The sequence below is a fragment of the Temnothorax curvispinosus genome, unplaced genomic scaffold (assembly GCF_003070985.1).
Source record: "Temnothorax curvispinosus isolate PA1 unplaced genomic scaffold, ASM307098v1 QBEX01007285.1, whole genome shotgun sequence".
Classification (NCBI taxonomy): Eukaryota; Metazoa; Arthropoda; class Insecta; order Hymenoptera; family Formicidae; genus Temnothorax; species Temnothorax curvispinosus.
Window position 1 is genome coordinate 536,384 of NW_020217065.1, and position 22,268 is coordinate 558,651.

The window sequence follows — 22,268 nt, forward strand, 5'->3', positions numbered from 1 at the left end:
AAATGGCCTCTGTGAATAAAAAGAACGCGAAACTGTGTAATTACTGAAGATATTTCTCATTGCTGTAAGAAAGGAATTTTAATCCTGCATAGTGTATATTATGCGCCTTTGTTGTTTATGGCATAAAATCACAAATGAATGGCGTGACATTATTATGGACCCTTCATTACGATCTTTTTATGTTGTACGACGTTTCATATTTTGTATATTACAGACTCTCTCTTTTCTCTAAGATGTTCTGAAAAATAAGGTTAATAAGCGTTTCTTTTTCCTAAGAAATTTGCCGTTTGCGAAAACTTAAAAATATTATGATTTTCTAACGGCTTGCAAAATATACGATATTACGTGACGAAAGTAAAAAAAATTGCTTAAATTGTAGTATGCCGATAAAACATCTAGACATGATCAAGTTTAAAAAAAAAAACTACCACAGTTTCTGTAATTTATGAAATAACGTTATATTAACTATTTCTCTAAAACATCTTTAAATTAGCTTCAAAATGTCTCTTTAAAAGTCTTTGCATACATAACTCATTCTAGTGTTTTAAAACAAGGCATCCCTTTGAAGTAAAAATGCTGACTTTGTTAATAAGCAGATAAAAAAGAATGTAAGACCAAGGTCTTCAGTAGTCCTTCTTTTTTGTAGGAAAAAAGGAATATTAGTTTTATCGCGTGCATACTATCATTCTTTTCGCAGTACAAAGTTATGAGAGCATTAAATAACAAGATATTATCCGTCATATTAGATAGCTATATTTTTTTATATTAAAGTTCTGCTTAGTTGCTTTTTGTAAAAATCGTCGAACAATAAACGAGCAAATAAAGTTATTACGTACGTTATTTATTTTTATTTATTCTATTAGTCATGAGCTAATTTTTTTTTATATTATTACTTGTATTTTTTTTGGATGACAAAGATGTACGAAAGAATCGATTCGACGCGAGAAGCGCATCCGGATCAGGAACTACGATAGAAGCTTCCCGAGCAGAGGTTTACTGTCCCACGATCTTTCTACTTTGCTTTGCAAATACGAGTCAGACCTTAGTTTATTATTTACTTCTTTTTAAAAGCCCTTGCCCTTTACTTATTTCTTTTCGTAAACATTTAATATTTATAACATATATAAGTTGTTGCGTAATGGAACTGAACTATATTAATAAATTTAATAATAAGGATTATAATTGTTGAAAAAATTGTATATGCTGTGACATATGATGAGTGTGATAGTAGTATACACAATAGAATGTAAACCGAACAAACTTTCAAACTAAAAAAGAAAAGGAAATACTATAGCGTGCAGAGTAAAAGATGGCAATCTATCTTCACGTCGGAAATTGTGCAAATACGACTCGCGACGAGGAAGGAATATTAAATGAGCGTCAGATTGAAGACGAAAGCGTAGTAAGTGTCGTGATACATGCGGATTTATTTAAACTACAGTTGAAGAGAGATAACTTTTATAAGAAGTTATTCTCTTATCCAAAAAGCTAATGAAAGTTTAATTACATCTAAACAATTAAAAATCAGTTTAAAGTAGAAAAGATCTAAAATAATTAATAACAATTAATAACAATTAATTTATTATAACAATTACTATATATACAAATATGTAACTACAATTATTAATTAAAATAATTGTTATATATTTAATATACAAATATACAAACATGTGATGTCTATAAAGCTTATTTGTTTTTGTGGCAGTGAATTTATAATACTTTTAAGAGTATTCTTTTCCCTTTAACATTAAATGCATGGCATTCGTTAAATCGATGCACTCGATAAACTCGATTATTGATCAGTTTTGTACGAGATTTTCTATGTCGATGGTAACAAATAATCATGTATCGTCTTGTTTACGTTCTATTCCGTGTTCAATTTCTCTATCTAACGATATAGATTAAGATGGAATTATATTATCCGATCTTGTGAGTCTCTAAAGCAGATAAAATATTTTTGACTTTACCTCGTATTTTATACGAAGAAAAGTGTAGCATTACAATAAATATCCAAGAGAGCAAACTTTATAAGAAAAATATTTTTTGAGAGAGAATGGTTTAAAGTCAAAATAAATACTACAATATTATTAAGTTTATTTCAAGTTAATTTTTTCTTAAATAATAATGTATGTTTAGTTACTGATATATAGAAATTTAATATTAATATTAATTTAATGTAATTTTAATATCTATTAATTTAATATAAATAGATGTAAAAATAATAAAGCGCTTTCAGTCAAATTATCGTTAGCAAAATGTTTTCTACAATATAATAAAATTTATAATATTGTAAAAATATTATAATTAAAATATCCGATACAATATAAATTAAAATTAATAATAGTGTAATTAATAAAAAAAAGGGCCATTAAAACAGACTATATAATAGTATTATAATATGAGTCATTGTACGGATATTATGCATGGCTTGTTTAATTGTAAGAAGAATGGACTTTGTATTAGATGTTAAGCGCGGTCAGCGAGTGCAAGCAAACGCTCCGAATTATTCAAGGAATCTCACTATATGAAGCCGCAGATTTGTTACAACCCTCTGCATGCAGAGGCTGAAATGGTACGCGTCTCCTTTTGTGCAGTTATGCAGGCAGAGAGCCTCCGCGTCCTATGCGAATCTGGCAGTTAACTGCTATTCATTTGCAGCCTGCCATGCGTCAATCATGCGGTGATCAGACTTCAATACTCGCATACTACTTCGTACCTGGCACTATCGGTTGAACGTGCGTCCCAGCATCGCGTATCGGTGCTGCATATGCGAGAATATGCGTCGAGTTAGTACCCGACAATGATGGTACCTACCAGAAATATATAGATCACGTCTGACATTTCATGCGCTTGTCAGTCTTCAGGTTCCATTCGCCGTAGTGACCCGGCTTATAATCGACTTGCAAGCGATTATACGCATAACTCTTGTGGATGATTTATGTACATACATATCTAAAAATATGTGGTATGATTTTAATGCATATTCTACAAGCATTAATATAAGCAAATTTATATAATATTTTTAATTAATATAATATTTTCATGAATAACTTAATTAAAATTATTGAATTAAATTATTCATCGCCTACGTATAATATTATATTGTTATTTACAATTTGTGTGTGTGTGTGTGTGTGTGTGTGTGTGTGTGTGTGTGTGTGTGTGTGTGTGTGTGTGTGTGTGTGTGTGTGTGTGTGTGTGTGTGTGTGTGTGTGTGTGTGTGTGTGTGTGTGTGTGTGTGTGTGTGTGTGTGTGTGTGTGTGTGAGTTTTCATCATCTGAGCATGTTATTGGATTTTGAAAAAAATATCAATACTGAGAGAGTTTGTATATGAGCAGCTTTATTTGGTTGGAAATACCGCAACTTTCCTAGAGAAAAAGTTTTTTCATACTGCTCCATCAACAGATGTTAATCAACCAGAGTGAATTGAACTTTAGATTTTATATAAAAACTCTTATAGAACAGCGTAGCTATAATATTAGTTCTGTATATTTTGAATGTACGCATTCAATCTGGCTGAAACCGAACAAAGAAAATATGCAGCTCTTATTGTAAGAGAACGCAACTTTAATTGCGACCGCAATTTGAATACCGTTCTTCTTAACGAATATTCTATTTATAAATATCTGAAATGTAAGTAGGGGAATCCGGAGCGCAATGAGAACGTTAAGGTTTAAATAAGTTTAAAACTTATTAAAAATAAATGAATGATTTTGGTCTTGCACAAAAATATCTACTACAAGAAAAACACGAGTTTTTTACTGCGAAAGAATAGTTTAAAAGGACGAAATTATTGTTTTATTGAAAGCGTGAGTTTTTTTCTTTATTATGCATTTTATGCGGGACATTTCGGGATACCTCAAAACTTGTTTATTAATGTTCAAAGTCTTCTTATATAAAAGTGATTTATTAGAACACGCAATATATGTAGAAATGTATTATTACATTTTTAATTAATAATAATTATTTACTAATAACACTTTTCTTATTACAGTATACATTTTTCTTATTGAAATATAAATAAAGATCAAAATTCAATTTAATAATCTTTGTCATCAATATTGCGCAACATAACAAAGATATTTACTGATAGCGTATGAAAAAAATAAAACATTTTAAAAACACATGGCATATTGTGCCCCGTGGATTAATGCTCCGTTATGCCCCGAAATATATAAATTTACTTTAGGTAATATAAATCATCACAGATAATCGATATTTACACAAAAATACTTTACTGAATTGACAAGAAGAGATCGTTTAATGTACGTAAATATACTTACAGTAATAAAAAGTAGAATTTTATTATTGTTTTACTTTGTACTACTACATTTACTTATGCAAATGTGTCAAAAGAAACTGCAACTCATTGTCGATCGCGGAGAGCACAGCGAACGCATTAAGCAATTTATAGCATCTTTCAGCTAAAAATAATATGAAAATTAATAACAGCACGCGGTTAGAGACATCTAAGAGTAATAATTCCAAAACATTTCATTTACGTGGCAGCATCTCTAAAAGAGATATCGATCATATCCTATTATGCCCTGTGGTCCCGTTATGTCGTATTAGGTTCTCTTAATCTTTATTTCTAATTAGCTAAATGCGCTGCATTTCAACATAGGAACTGAAATTAAAGAATCTTCTTCTTTTGTAGAACTTCTTTTGTATAACAGTGACAGTAATATTATAATGTAACAATGTTTCCGCGTAGATAATATAATAAAGCATTTTACTCGAAACTTTTGATATTAAAGCTCGAATATTAATTCTTTTTACGTATGCGCATATATTGTTAGAAGAACTACAAGTCGACTTTTGCGATTCATATTTAATATGTTGCACAAAGTTCGTTTTCGTTAAATTCTTCTGTCATTAAATACATAGGTACTGTACATATAATTGCACAATATATATTTTTTATATAATATTTTTTATATAATTCTTTATATAATTTTTTTGTTTTTTTTTATGCAGTATATTTTACTGAACAAAATATTTATTTTATATTCGATATGTTACAAATTTATGTATTTTTATTTAAAATATTATTTTACAGGTCAGCAGTGAATTGTAATAATGCCAAATAAATATGACGAAATACGATGCAATATTATAATGGTTGTTTTATAAATAATTATTTTATAAAAAGAATTGTTTTTTATAAAAACGGCACAGAATTTATTACACGGCTAGCACGTACAATACTTATGTGTAAATTTGCTAGCGTATAAAAGTGCACCTGTTTTGAATTAACACTTTATACTTTAGCCTGACTATAAACTCTCCGTACATATTTTCGATTAGATCTGAAAAGTCGAGGTCTCCTTTAGGAAGAAATATCGATTTCTCATTCAATGGCAGCAGAAAATTCTTCATCACTTTCTCTTCCTAGCATACCACCGATCTCATCTCATAATAAATGCATGTATGCAGAATACAGGCACGATATACTATCGCTTCACCTACTGCCCCATTTTCGACAGTTTTGCATCGATTTATTTGATCTTCCAATAACGTGTCATTGTACACCGAACTTTTGTATTATAAATGATTTATATTTAAACGTAGTATGAATCAATATTACAACACATTTTAAAGTAAATTCTTACTTATAGGTGCAAAAAATTGCAGTTATTAAAAAGCAATTGATAAAAATAAACCACCAAAATAAGAATTGGAGATAGAATTAAAAATACTTATATCACTTTGCATAGTTGCATATAGATTGGTCTTTAAAGATACGCGCGATATTATTATCGTTTTATTTTCATGATATCTCAAAATTGTCTTGACAGAAAAATCTGAGAGGTAGCTTTAAACATCTTTATCCAATCTGGGGCACGACTGACATGTCCAATCTGATAAATATACAAATGACTTGTTCTTTCTAAAAGATAATGTATACGCTAACACCCCAGTAATATTCGTTGGCAACCTCACCGATTACATACAAGTCTATTGCTTTCTTATATACACGTGCATATTGCATATCCATGTACACGCAACATGCAGAAACGACAGACGATTTAGCAATGCAATGCGACCTCGGTAGTAGACTGTATTTCCTTGGTATTTCCTTGGTATTTCATATCTATTCCGAGCAGTTGCGTCGCTGTAACGTCTACGAAACATCCTCCGGCGGTATATGTAAATGCGTTTTGCAGCGTATGTCCAATTACGTTTGTGATGAACACTACCCTTAACGACTGTAAAGCTTGGGGATGCCAGCCACTTGACACTTATACGCTTGGGAGATTATGCCGGCCATGAAATTATTCCCATGGCTGGAGGTAAACTAACGTAACCCACACACGAGTATATCATATTGCATGGACTATTTGGCACGATTTTCATCGTTGAATTCTAAGAGTACTGCCAGATTAGACATAAAGATTGATTAACACTGTTCAACAAAAAAGAATGCACAAGAAGGAGAATGAGCGTTTCTTATAGCGCTTTGGACGCAGAAAACGATCCCGTTTGCCAAATAGTTCTATCACGTCACAATTTTGAGAAATTTGTAGTTTAAAGTTGCAAGAAAGAGCTATTTTAATATATTTTGGCATATTACAACTATAATATGTGACCATAATCGGCAAAATAAATTTCTTTTAAGGACGAAAAGTCTATTAACAACATATTTATAGTAATTATAATATGCTAAAATACATTGAAATAGTTCTTTTTTGCAACTTTAATTGCATTTCTTAAAATTGTAACGTGATAGAGCAGTTTGGTAAACGAGATTGTTTTCAGCATCCAAAAATCTGTAAGATTATTCTCGTTCTTGTGCTCGAAAAAAAGTAATTTTTTGTTGAACAGTGTTATATTAAATAATTGAGAATTGCTCTGGTCTGTAATTCCAAGTTTTTTCAGTTTTTAGGTATTAAATTGTTCAATTTTGCTTCCTCATACAGGAAGCTTTTTTTCGTAAAAAAAAAGTGTATGTATGTATGTGTGCATGTGTGTGTGTATGTGCCAAATTTACCGAAATTTCTATAACTCCAGAACTAATCAACCAAATTTTAACGAATTATATATGAAATAAGGGTAGAAAAAACTGAAGACTATAATAGAATTAATAAAAATTGCTAATAATCAAGGGGCTCTTTTTTAATAAAATTTTGAATTTTTTCAGAAATGTTTGTTTATGCTTTAATTTCCGCAAATTTGGAGATATCGATCTATTTCTAATTTTATTATATTTTTCAGTCTTCTACCCTAATTTCATATATAATTCTTTAAGATTTGGTTGATTAGACTCAGCTTTATATTTACTTCTATTTCAATCTTTTAGACTTGGGATTAAAGTTTTTCTATTAAGTACATGCTTCAGGTACTTAATAATATAAATAATATAAGCAGTATACAATTTTGTTATGCTTAGATACACACATAACGTTTTATACTGTGCACGCAGAGTAATGCGCACTATCAAAATTTCATAAATAATTCTATAGGAACCGTAATTGTATTGTATATCGCTCATGTATCACATCCTATGTACTTTGTAAATCACTGATATTTATGAGCCTATTATTCTTGACGCTATGGTAGAATTACACGATTTTTCTAAGGAAAAGAATTTCCGCACACAAAGAAGACTAAATTAAAGTGGTTATCAAACATTTGAATAAATGCATCAGTAAAAAATTTTAAAAATATCTATTAAAAATTTATCTACCTTGGGGGTCGATACTATTTGTATTATTTCTTTAACAACCGTGATTTGACAACCTGAGCTATGAGACAGTTATAATTTTGCTCGAATACGGGAGATTAGACCGCCACCTTAAATGGTGTTTAGGCAGATCATATATTCATAACCCACGCGAGAATGTATTACTTAACTGCGGAGCTAGCCCAATATTCAAGAGTGGCATTGCACCTGCTTCCCCCATTCCATGCAACATATATATCTGACTCCCTGGGTTTATCCAAATTACATTTTTTCTCTACTACGTGCAGATAGCGTAGTAGAGTTTTACAATCGTATAATATTATTGGAGCATATAAATTATTTGTTATTAATACGCAGCTACTGTTTATTATTAATACATTAATATAGCTACTCATTTTACAATAAGGAAGCTATTCTTAAACATTGAATGAAATGCCGCATATTATATCTACAGATTAAATTTTGGAATATTTGATATCATGTTTCCATTTGTATCAAATACCAGGAAAATATGGGTTGCACAGTCGCAATTTTAAAATATTGAAATTTCTCTCTCCAAGTCACGGAAGTCGTCGCAAGTAGGTAATCACGCGCTTCAGATTTCAAGTATTATTATATTGTGTTAAGGATGGAAATAACATGCCGACTCTTGAAAAAGGCATGCAAAAAGTCGTATTTATTCGTATTTAATTATAGTGTCTAAATTTATTAATAGATGTTAGTAAACGTTAAGAATTAGTATTTATTAATTTTTTATATGTATTATTTTAATTATTTTTACAACATTTTTCTTTAAAAGACGACAGACAAACTTAACACGTCTCTCTCGAATTTGTGTTAACGCCTGTTATATTTATAGAATAAGTTTATATCTTTGCAGGATGCTATACATCCTTCCTCGTAAAACAACTACTTCCTAGTTAATAGAGATAATAATTGTAGTAGTTGAGCAGAGTTGACAACGTATAGAGCAGCATGTGTCAGAGACTATATAGACAAAGGCTAACCATAGTCACAATACTAATCACTGTTTGTTATTTATAATCAATTATTGTTAACAATGCAGGTAATACAGTTTCACCAATAATTAGTTCGTATTATTGGCTTATGCTTATCACTCACGCTATCATTATATTGCCGTTTTACATATGTTATCTCTGCTTGAACTTTTCTTATTTTAATTTATATTATTACATTGCACTTTATTTCGTAAACTCGTTTTACAATATGGCTCTAAATAATAACGGTATAGCACTCATTGTAGAATTTATTGGTAGTAATGGATCAGCGGATTCGATAACATTATTGAAAACGTTTGATACTGTGTCGATAAAATTTCTCGTGCGTAAACTAAATAATATGAATTGCACGTGCGGAGAATTTATTAAATGGATTAAATCTCATTTAATAGCAACATTCCAGGCGGTTATGACTTTTCGATCGGAGAAACTAATAACCATCTAACTAATATCCGGTTTGCTGCCGGCACAGACTGGAAGCAGAATCGCTTAACGAGAAATATTCGTTTTGGATTAATCTCCCACTCCGCCGCCCACCTTGCGGAAAAATTACGGGTTGCAGTGAGAATTGCGGACTTTAAAAGCCAACGCCAGCGAGATAATTCACCTGGTACTTAAAGAATTGGGTTAAGAATTATTTCTGCTGACTTACAATTATCTTGGTGCCATTTAACCATATAGCAAATAATTTTTTCTACAATAATTCTTATATTATTGCTGTAATGGCACTGTGGTTATTTGAGATTTTAATTGTATGGATGTATTTGCCGCGTTTTGAACTGAACTTTGCGTTTTAAATTATAAAACTATTTACAACGCGTATAAAAATTAAAATTTTTAACACGTTTTTACAGCGTTCGTTGTTAAAACTGATAAGGTGTAAATAAAATTTGTATGAAATTTACTAACTATGTGATATCTATCGACACGAGTTATTACTTTCCCGTTGCGGTCAAAGCCGCAGTCAAAGTTACGTTATCTATGGTCCGATTTGCGGCGGAACAAAGTACAGCGCGGTATCAGTTGTATGTGCTTTCAACGAGTTTCGTTCTCTACGATATCGAAACGACCGGAGCATCGTGGTGTAAAGTTTAGAAATGATAGCACGAGAAATGCCAAAGCCGATTAAAGCATTTGGCTTTTATATTGTAACTTCTCGAGTAACAGGCAGAATGCATCACATGTATGTTACTACATATATATATTCTTGCTTTTACATTTCTTAATATACTAAATACTATCGTTCAGAAGTTTGGAAACAATTGAAAATTGACAACAAAATACAGTAAAAAGACAATTACAAAGCTTTATTTATTATAAAATTGCATTTTATAACTTTCAACTGAAATTAATTTTTATTATTTTAATATCTAAATTTTAATTATATTTTTTGATTTATTAAAATATTTATTTTTATTTTTAATTACAATTATACAAACAGGTATTTTATTTATTAATTTCTTAACATATATTTATTATTTTAAGTACATTCTTTTTGGAGATATGCCAACAACTGACTAACACAGTTTAGTGAGCGATTTTTTACTTTTCTGTTTAATTCGTTTTACATCACAATTTAATGAGAGAAAGATCTAGATATTAAGATGGTCAAGCCATAATTTTCTTTCACTTGATCTTATTTTTTTCTCGTTTAAATAATATTGATAATATTTAGAGGAGTGCTTTGAATTATTGTCTCGCTGAAAAATAAAGTTAGATTGGTTCCGTAGGGCATGCTTCTATAGGATCTTAAAATAAGCTTCTTTATTGAGTTTTCCTTCAATTTTGATCATATAAGTTTTCTAGTTTATTATTTCTAAAACATCACCGAACCATTATGTTTCTTGTTCCATGTTTGACTGTGCACTCCTTCAATGCTCTCCTATTTTTCGAACATTGGACAAATATTCCTCTGTTTGAATTAAATATTTGAAATTTGGATTTGCCATTCCAAAGAATTCTACTTCACTGATCTATCATCCAATTTCTGTGAGACTTCGTCTAAATCAATTTATTCTGCGAATAAAAACGTCCGTCGCGGAATGTAGGAAGATCCAAAAGTTCGAATCCTGACTGGGGTGATATTATTCGTAATAAATTCTTTACAGTGATTTAACAAGGATGCTTATTAACATCAAAATTTAAGTCGATTATCAATTTAAGTATATAGATTTACTATTCCAACAAAGAGATGTGTTTCAAAGGCCGACAAAAAATTGGCGCACAGTTTATTGAGCTTGGAAAAAGTATACAAAATTCATACAATATTATTATCAACTTTCCAGGATACATAAATGGCGTTTTTTTCTCTAATTTATTCTGTTTGTTTTGTTATGTTAATTTTGTTGCTATATACTCTCGCAAGCTTATGCAGTTAGGAGACAGTTCTTAATAGTTGATGTTGAATTTTACTTTGACTGGTTTTATTTAGTGATTTATGGTGATAGCTTGTTTTTGAAGAGAGAGATAGCAGTAGTTTTTATATTTAAAATTAAATTAATTATATATTGCTTTAATTTTAATAAACTATTATTTTTAGATTTATTAATTGTAATATTGCCGATAAATAACGTCAATGAAATAGACACTTTTGAAGATACACAAACGTGAGAAGCAAAATTTCTCACATTGTATAGATTTACTGTAAAGGTAACTCGCGTACGTGAAGTGACGACGCCGACGGGTTTAGAATTCTCCAAGCTACAATAGTATATCGGGGATTCGGGGTGCATGCCGAGAATTTGTCGTAGTTTAGTGTTGGAATCTAAAGCTATGTTATCGCAGCAGGGTCTTATCAAATCTGATTAAATTTACATATGTTTAAAACTGATCTCGGATTTGAGTTAATGCTTCATACAGACAGTGTATGAAATTCCATGGATAATAACTGTATAACATATGAACTTTAAGATTCCATTTCTTTAGTTACGCAAATCATTTCCTATAATTGTTTGCGAAGCACATGAACATTTTCGTCGGGAAAATTTCATGGTAAATTTTATCTTGTTTTTGTTTTGCCGGTCGCAACTAGCAACAACATAGTTTTCTAAAAAGATTTATTTTGCTACTGTATATTATTCTCATTTAGTTAAAAAAATTTCCGTTAGCAATGCTGAGATGTCTCACTCGTTGTTGCATACTAAAAATATACCAGAATATATATTGTAGCGACAGTGTGATATTTTCTAGAAGAGAGTTATATCGTAATACTGAATTTTATAATACCGTGCCGTCAAAGTGGAAAACTACGTATATAAATAGCCTGTAGCCCATATGCGCATATTTCTTTGTCTCTCAAATAAACGGTCTACAATATCGTAAGAAACGTTATCCAATTGAAAGAAACTGTATCCTTAATATTAATTGAATTGTTACATTTCATAAATGTAACACATTAAGAAAAAATACAATTTTTTCTGTAAGTGCACTTGAATGTAATTTCCATAAATTAATTATAAATATGTATAATCAATTACAATTTATTATAATTATAAAAGTAAAAACAGCTTAAATATGTCGCAATGAAACAAAAATATATAGTTGATTGTAAATAAAAGTCGCTGTTATATTATACCTATAACTGTTCGGAATATCTTTGTCTACGCGGATTGAACGACTTGAGATAGAATTATAAGTGTGTATTGGATTTGCTCATTCAGAGAAATCCAATAAATCCTAATGATCTCAAAGGACGACTATTATTTGAGAGTACAATACTCATTATACTCGCTGCCATGCTTTCAAAAGCAGTTTTCTCAAAACAAAGAGTCTTGACGAGAACCCTTCAGTTTTTCATATTTACGGAAAATTCGTTGTCGAGTTTGACTCCACGTAGCTGCGTCCGATCGTTATCACATGCGCACAATGCAGCTACCATTTTTGTTATTAACGCTGTTCGATATTATCGAGAATCTAAAAACAAATCTTCGAAATGTATCCCAGGAACGTTGCTCATGCATTCATATGACTGCACGGAAAGAATGGTTTTGCTGAAGTACTTAAAAATTTAGCTGGATAATACAGATCTGAAAATAATTTTGCTGGACCATGAAAATAATTATGTAGAACACTTAAATTGATTGCAAAAATTTCAAAATTTTTTACCACATTATTATCATATTTCAGCGACTTACTATAATTATTTTGATGGTGCAACAAAATTATTTTCAGATCTGTATTTAGCTAAATTTTTAGACACTTCAACAAAACCGTTCTTTCCGTGTGTAAAATTTTACACGATGCTATATGTTATCAGTTTTGGTTAAAGGATCAATATATCTTGATGTGATTATAATAAAATTTTTTTGCTCTTGAGCATTGCGCAATTGATTTGAATTAGAAATAAGTATTTGCATGTGTGCCTGCTTTTAGTTTAGCCTGTTATTTTATAATAAAAACGGTAACTTTTTGCAAATACAAAGTATTTATAAACATATATATTTACTGAAGAAGAAGTAATTAGAGAGTTTAAATGTTTCTCGCTTAAAGGTAATGTTAAAGAGAAACTTTATGTTGTTTATTATATTTATCTATTTTGAAATTACACATATCCATCAATTTTCGAGTTAAAAATAGATAAATATAATAAATGGTATGTATTTTGTACCATTAATACAATTTCGATGAATATTTATATATTTATTTTTATTAATAACAAAGAAATTATATTAATGGTACAAAATACGTTTTGCTTATCTGTAACGTGAGAAATATTGAAAATTCCGTTCGCGATATCTATTTCAACTTGTACACGAGGACTCTATCTGCTTTATTTGATGGCTCGACTGTTATTCAAAGGGATTCCTATATTTGTTTGTATATCTAGTGGAAAAGGTTCCGCTTTTTTGCAGCAACCGTGTAAATAATTTTATTCTCTAAAGTTTTATACGTACATGTACATGTTATATTATTTTAAGTATATTAATTTACATTAATTTACATTAGTAATTCAAATTGTTATTAAGTTTTGAACATTTTAGACGGTTTACGTTTTAAATATATTTAATAGAGAGAAATGTGATTTTTGTGTATTATATACATTTCAACACTGTTCAATTAATGTTATGGAGTCTAGTTAAAAAATTATTTCACGGAAAAAAGTTAGGGTTGCTACAACAGAATAATAATGTTATTTTTCGCTCATCAATACAAAAGGGACAGATGAGCATATCTTAACAGCTACATTTAATGTGTAATATCAATATAACTTGAATTCACATACATTTCTTTTTCAATCATAGAGAATGTTGTTGTATAATAACCGTAGCAATTTTCTCCGTGTTGGAATTAATGTAACAAAGCTTTAAAAGAATTTATTATTCTGTTTTCCCCAACAAATATGCTTATATTTTGAACGTACTTATTTTCTACATGTATGCATGAGCATGGCAGATGTAGACACCAGTTATGGCGAAATCGATTAGAGCGACCCATATCTAAAAAACAGATCAAACACCAGAACGAACGGATTGCGCTGAATAATTACGGATCTTTATCTCTTCCTGTTTTAAAATGGCGGTATTTTAAATCTTTTAGAAATTCATAAAATTGAAATATTTAGAATCAGTAAATATGTTAAAATAATATAGCAAGAAAATTAATGTTTATATTGTTGAATATTTCTATATTCACACATTCTTAAATATGTGTTTTTTTTTAATGCAGGCATACTCAAAGATAAAAGATAAAAACTTTGAGCAACTGCTTTTTAAATCAAATAATAACCTATAATAAGAGAAAAAGAAAATTATTCGCTAAATATTTAATCAAATAAGATTCAATGAAATATGTCCATAATCGGAATACCATATTAGTTAATATTATTACACATTTGCATTTATAAATAAAGAGAAATATATTTACGACGGGGATCTTAAGTATATAGATAAGCAGTATTTTCAGCATTTTTCTGTATATATTTTTATCCTTTTTTTTTAATAAACAAAATTCTAGGAGAATTCTATTTACACTAAAATCGTTGCAGCGAAAACTGGGTGGAAATTTTTTGCTTCTATTATACTTTCTGAATGCTGTTGAGCAAAAAAGTTGCGGTAAACTCTGTCAAAGCAGTCAAATTTACTTCTTTCGTCAGAAATTTTTACACAAAATATAGCACTACATTTTTACATCTACGATTATTCATTTATAGGACACATTTAAATGATATTACTGGTACACTGACCGGCAGGAATGCCTGAACATTTTGATATGTATATGACATATATGTACATGTATGTATATGTATATGTATATGTATTATGTCCAGGCATTCCTGCCGGTAGAGTGTACGTGAAATTATTATGCTCATGGATGCTCTACTTGAACCTACGGTTTGGAAATTTGTGGACACATTTATTTTCGTTGCTACGTTACATTCTATCTTTTCACTGCGCATTTTTGTACGTTATCTATGTGTAAGCTGCCAGAGTGAAGCCTGAGAGTAACCGATTCGGACGATTCGCGTGCAGATTGTGCAATTGTGATTAATTAAAACCGTTTGAAATGATTCTATTCGCAATTAATACGGTGTAAGTTTTAATCGCAGGAATGAATATCGAATATCTTTTTTTGAACGAGCACGTGTATGAATAGGATTAAAAAAGTAATGCTTTCCATTTATATATATATATATATATATATATTTTTTTTAGGAAGGAAAAAGTAGAGAAATAAAATGTACTCGTGATACTCAGAAATCAATTCCCTTTTATTGAAAGGATAAACGCGTCTGATCGCAACATGTTGAAATATTAAAGCTGGTATTCTACATAGATATGACAATTTAAAGAAACGTTTGTAATATTTGTGCATTATCTTTTTAATAATAATTGAGAATAGTAAAATATATTAAAGTAAAGATTTAATTTTTACTTTATTTACATCACGTTAAATGTTTTTTATGCTAATTTTTATTTTTTTTAGATACAATATTGCACTGTATCATTATCGTACATAGTTCTATTATCATTGTATAATATTTAATATTTTATTAAGATAATAAAGTAAAACTATACTACAAATAGATCTGAGAGAGAAATTTTTAATGTGTGTAATATATTAGAATTGTAATATAGAATAAAAAGTAATATTTAAAAAATAAATTTTGTTCAAAATTGTTATCTTTTTTTATAAAGACAATGCATTTTGTCTTTGTTCTTTTTTGCGCTATGCATAATTCCGGTTTTCCAAATATTTTATTATTCAAGATAACAGGATGGACCCAGCAACTCTCTCGCCACAATCCGTTTTATTTTATCCTGCAGGGTCGATAACGATCGCGCGCGATCTCGTTGGTCCATTCGTCTTATCCGACATTCATATCTCACGGTAGTATCCGCCCAGTTTTTATACATTATAAACCAGTCTCCTGGTGCGCTACTGGTGATTATTTATAGTTGATCGGGGGAGTCTACCGTGGTTCCAAGTGGGAATATCTTTATCAAATGTTTATCGATCGACCCACTACTGTTTTTAACTGTTTCCTTAATACGTACATGGTTTGATTCTCACACATACAGTTTCTCATTATAGATACGAGTTTCCCGTGGGATAATGTAATCCCTGATTTTCACGAAGCCATTAAAAAGAATCCAATATCTTTCTGCGTGGAATGCGCTTCTTGCAGTGTGAGTCAAATGCTGTGTGTGGAATACGTGGATAAATGTAGCGGTATTAGAAGCACGTAAAACGTAAAATTGCATATCAATCCAAATTAATTAAAACTTTGTTTCATACTCGAGATAACTGATTTAAATTTATCGCAAGTAATGGCATTCTTATACGAAAAATTTTTGTTATATTTAAGAATTCTTTTATATGCATATAACAAAGTAAAAATGACATAAAAAGATCATTAAATTATTACAAAAAGATGCAAATAAAAGATATGAATTCAACATGTTTCTTTCTAACATTACATCTTTTTGAATCGCTATTTAATTTTTATGATGAGAATAGAAATACTGTAAATTATCGTTATTTAACATTCTCTAAGAAGAAAATATATGGTCTCACAATCCGCTTTATATTGATGCATAAGAAAGTTTTTTTTGTACGCTTTCTATGATTTTTTTAAAAAACGTTCAAAAAGTGTTTGATAATTCGAAATACCAGAGAAAGATAAAGAAAGTGGGAGCTTGTGCTTGAAGTTGAGAAGTGCAGTTAAGAGTTACAATCTTAATAAAGAGAAATTACAGTCAATGCTCATTTAGACGACACCTTATAATCTGACATTATGTTCATTGCTGATAGTTATTAGAATTAAGTACGTGCTCGGAATTCCGCTCTCTTTAAACTACTTCTCAGTTCAGGTTGCCATTATTCAGTCGCGCAGTGAAAGCGGAAACAACGCCGTAATTCACTTAATTCGGCGAGCCGGAGGAAAATCCATTTGCTGCTGAAACCGATAATGGACTGGTACAGTTGGTTGTAAAAAGTCACCATGCAAGTTAGGGGAACCGCGAATTAAATGATCAAATTATCGTAACAAATAAAATATTTAATATTTTTTATTACTGTATGTATATTTTAACTGTAATCGCAATATGTTTAAGTTCTATTTTATGTTAACAGTCTCATTATAAACCAAATTATAATTTACTTATTCTTTATTTTTACAAATGAATATTATCTTTAAATCTTTGAAATATTTAATTGATGCAGAAATATATTTATGTTAATTATGTGCTTTATTCTATATAATTCTGTAAATTCGTTCTTTACATTGCAGAATAACTATTTAATACTGGTAATTTATTGTTTGTATATTACTCTATAATTTATATAGACTTTAATAATAAGTCAAAATATTTTATCTTACAAAATATATAAAATGTGTGTGTGTGTGTGTGTAAAATATATTTATATATTAATACTATTAAAATAAATAGTCTGCTGAAAATATAGGCTTGTTCGATAAAATCCTTTATTATACTTTTGATAAAATACTTAATATACTTGGCAGTGATAAAATATGAACTCGAAGGATTTGTCTCGTTCGATGCGCATCTCTTTTCATATACTTCGGTATACGATTTCTCTTTTTAATAGCACGATCGATCTCTCCTGCACTGTCTTATTTCCATAGTCTGGCTTTTCTCATCCATTTTTAGCAAACTCGCGTTTGCCTCTCTTTCCATTTCCATATTTCGCAGAAATGTTAAGCGTTGGACAATTTCGCCCGCATATTCGCATAACCATAGAAGTTTTAAACGTTCCACCCCCAATCATTTTTATCTATATTCATATTTCCACGTGCACATGTTCGTCATATTTTTAATCAATTTCAAATTCAATTCATATGCGCCTCATCGTCCGCAGGATTCGCATCTCGATTTAATATTGTATGTTCTGCAAACGTTTTGCATATTCTCCATTTTTCATGACAATTTAAATTAAAAAATCTAGGCATTTGTATCTTTGTAATTGAGCTGTTTATATATATGTGAAAAAAAAATTACAACTGAGATAAATAAGTATTTAAAATCCTTTTTTTTTTTTTTTTTTTTTTTAGAATTTTATCTGTCATGTAATGAATGATGTATCGTCAGGAGTTATGGCACTTGTGTATGAGTACGTAATGGCTTTATATATAAAGATTTATATACATCTATAATATATAACTATTTTACATTATGTGCATTTGTAATTATTATTCATACATTGTGACAATGTAAATTAAATAAAAAGTAAAATTCTTAATTATTTTTTATTACTATGGCAATTAAAGTAAGAGAAAAATGTGGTAGAGTAAGTTGAATAATTGATAGAGATGCGAAATTAAATTGTAAACTTAATCAAATAGCAAGGTTGCACAAATTATCTAATGTGTATCATTTAGGATATGGACTCCTCTTAGAAATCATCATGTCTTACAACATACCGCGGACGGCGAAACAGAAATTATCATTTATGGATCGAGGGTAAGCGACATGGCTAATCAAACGGCTGATCACCATGAAGACATTTACCAATGGAACCGTACGGTATCGGCGGATGAAGGAGATACAGAGACGGAATATTATCTACCTAATTGGACCGATCTTATTCTAGCAGGATTGTTCACGATGCTGATTATTGTTACTATAGTAAGCAATTGTAGCATTCGGTAACTGCAGCTTCCAGCATTTTTTTACATCAGACTATCCGCTTTAATGGCGCTCTGAGCGCATAAATATCTTACAAAAGCACGATGCCTTAAGTGGTATTAGTATTGCATTTTTAAATATAAAAAACAGCAGTCTCACATATTTAAAAAAGTATTTTCTCATAATACATAACATTTAATTGTAAGAGTAATTTTAATGTGCCCGTCTAAGTTCGTACGTTCGTATATATATTTTCCACCTATATGTATATTTTCCACCTATATATTTTCCACGATTGTGACTCCTTCTTCGCATTATTATTACAGGTCGGCAATACCCTAGTGATTGCGGCTGTAATTACTACAAGGAGATTACGGTCCGTGACTAATTGTTTCGTGTCTAGCTTGGCTGCTGCGGATTTACTAGTCGGTCTAGCGGTGATGCCACCAGCTGTGCTGTTACAGGTATGCATATGTTCGTCAAGGGGATAAAATGCAATAAACGAGCGCGAAATGTTCAATTCATCCTTGGTACTAAGTTACGAGCTTTCGCGTAAGCACGTTATAGAATCAGTAGAATCTTATTTAATTATCATGCGTTTTTCATGCCGGGAAAAATAAATTGCGGGACGATATTTAAAGCGGCATTTAATTAGTGCCGGCATTTAATAGTCTTGCAGACGGACTCGTGTAGTAGATATCGTAAGCCATGAGTTCTAGTCAACATCGTTATGCAAAGAGAGATGTTCCTTCCTACCTCGTATAAACTGCATTTTCATGCGTCTTATCAAATGGGATGTTCATTGAAGCTTACAGGAGGAACTTGGGAGTTGGGCGAAATGCTGTGCGATTTCTGGGTCTCCCTCGACATTCTACTTTGCACAGCTAGCATTCTCTCGTTATGCGCCATTTCTATAGACAGGTAAATCCGATCACGCATTTCCAAAGCTCGTCACGTAGATAACGAAATTAGCGGGAAGTCGTCCCGCCGTCCGTTTAATCTTTCGTAAAATGATAGATTATTCCATTATTAAAAAAGAGATTTCGCGCGACGTAAACTTTTCAACATCCGGGTTTTACAGATTTTTGGTGAAAAATAGCAGCAAAAGCGGGTGGATTTTCCAATTAGAAAGTTCATTTCAGTAAAATTCTATTGTAGTTTGCCAATTGTAGTGGAATCGGAAGAAATGAAATTCTAATTGTAAATTCTATTGTGTTGATTTTATTATGATTAAATAAATCAATTATTATTTAATATAAAAGCAGTTCTTTCTTGATTATTTTAAGTTGGTAAGAAAGCAGTTGCACAAAATAAAGGTTTATAATTTAATAGAATTCTGAAAGCAAAGAAACTGCCTAACAATGGTAGTTCTTGGTTTTTACTGTGGTCTGTAATACATATACAAGTCCAATTTTTATTTCAGTTAAATGTTTTCTTTACATTGCAGTGAAAATCTCCTAACTTATCACATTGATTATATGCACAGACGCGCGAACTTGTTTCGTAAATAGGTTAAAGTTACGATTTCTTGCATTTCAGAAATTTTGGTAACGCGTACACCTTCTTATTCAATGTAGTTAACTTTCGAGATAAGGGTACTCCGAAAATCCTGATACAATTCGTTCAGCATGCTATTGTCATTGTCTATCTATTTTTCCGATATCCCGCCCATTCCACAAGGAAGCATTCGGCATCCTACGTATTGCGGCGATTCAGCACGTACAGAGGTAAAATCGTGCAGAATTTATCGCGTCGTTGTCGGTATTCCTTGTTCAAGGTATCTGGCCGTAACTCAGCCGCTGATATACAGCCGTCGACGCAGAAGCAAACGACTGGCTGGGTTGATGATCGTCGCGGTATGGGTGATGGCCGGCGCTATAACGAGCCCGCCTTTACTGGGCTGTTTCCCGCGTGCGACGAACCGCGATATCAAAAAGTGCTCCTACAATATGGATTCTTCTTATGTAATATTCTCGGCGATGGGCAGCTTCTTCCTGCCTATGCTGGTAATGCTGTACGTGTACGGCAGAATTTCGTGCGTCATAGCGAGCAGGCACAGAAATCTGGAGAAGACCAACGAGGGGGAGAACGTCCGATCACGTCGTAAAATCACGGTGAGAATTATTTGATTTAGTTTTCCCCAGACACACGACACGTTTATCTCCGCTGCGACCGGTGCAGTTGTTTTCCTTGTTACACAATTCGCTTTTATTAGATATTTACCTTGCTACGTAATTCGATAAAATCTAATAATACAACTGTATCGTGTTTGTTATAAATAAACAAGATTTTTTTACATAAAAAAGTTTATTTAAAAAATTCTAAACATTAATATTATACGAAAGTTCGCGCGTTTTAAATTACATTTATCTTGTGTTGTTGTTTGTATGCTTTATAATTTTATTTATTTAAATAAGCTTTAAGTTGTATCATAGAAGTAAAACTTTAATATGATTTATTACGATTACATGTCACTTTTTTCTACTGCTTACAACTGCCTATACATTAATCTTCTATTTTATGCTTTGTTTATTCCGGTATAGATGATATTGTGAACTATAGTTCTGACGAGATTAATGACTCGATTATTAATGACTCGTTGTTGAAAGTCTACTCGATCAATACTCTAATTTGCGATTATATCTCATTAATAATAGATAATTATCAAAATTTGTAAAAATGTGCGTAACACTGAAATCTGCAGATTTATAATAAAGAATCGGAACCATCTCTTCATTTCTTCAAAAAACTTTCTTCGAAATAGACATTTTCAGACAGAGTTTCGTTGGACGAAATGTTTCCCCACGAAATTAATTTCACAGACAGAATATAATGTCCATTTCTATAATTAAAACTGACATTCCAAATTCCAATGCGTACAGGGACATGATGAAAAAGCACAAGCACAAAGAATAATCAGGGAAATTGTTCATAACAACAAAGCAGCAGTTAACAAAAATATATGATTACGACCTATTTTGAATTTAAAGCAAGCGCGCACTTCTAATTGGACAGAAACAAACTAATGCTGTAATGCAAACTATACCGTAATTCCAATGGCACCATCGATTAAAGATAACGAAACCGTTCTCGTAGTTTCAATGGAAAGGAGATTAGTGAAATCAACGGCTCTCTCGTAAACGACGGACGTAGAATAGCATAGGTATTAGCACCATGATGGGAGACATGGATTTCTCATCATAATCCACATTATCCGACTTTATATAATCAATCATTTACTTTATATTATCAATCATTTTGCGCAATATATCTTGTGAGCTTTGTCGGATTTGGTTTAGCTACGTAGCCGTAAAAATGATTTTAATAAAAAATAGCGGAAATCACTCAAAGAATTTTCTTTTTGTTATCCATCAGTAATAAAACTCAATAATTAAAAGTACGCCATGCGGATTATATAATTTTATTTACAATGAATATGATTTTTTTAAGTAGCACGTTTTTTATTGGCCTATAAAAGTA

At 30.8% G+C, this 22,268-nt stretch overlaps 1 protein-coding gene across 9 annotated transcripts in view; it reads left to right on the top strand.

The window, feature by feature from the left end:
* The window catches only part of LOC112456891 (tyramine receptor 1-like), a 49,561-nt gene that overhangs the window by 24,979 nt on the left and 2,314 nt on the right, over window positions 1-22,268 (top strand). For 6 of the 9 annotated variants that reach the window (XM_025019683.1, XM_025019682.1, XM_025019684.1 and 3 more), the window contains 4 exons: window positions 18,542-18,788; window positions 19,115-19,252; window positions 19,597-19,709; window positions 20,566-20,902. In XM_025019683.1, coding sequence (XP_024875451.1) covers window positions 18,633-18,788; window positions 19,115-19,252; window positions 19,597-19,709; window positions 20,566-20,902 — 744 coding nt within the window. In that variant the 5' untranslated portion in view covers window positions 18,542-18,632. Of the gene's footprint in view, window positions 1-6,234; window positions 6,294-8,670; window positions 8,751-18,214; window positions 18,274-18,541; window positions 18,789-19,114; window positions 19,253-19,596; window positions 19,710-20,565; window positions 20,903-22,268 lie in introns of those variants that run through there. The other 3 variants (XM_025019681.1, XM_025019688.1, XM_025019686.1) reach the window with 3 other exon arrangements.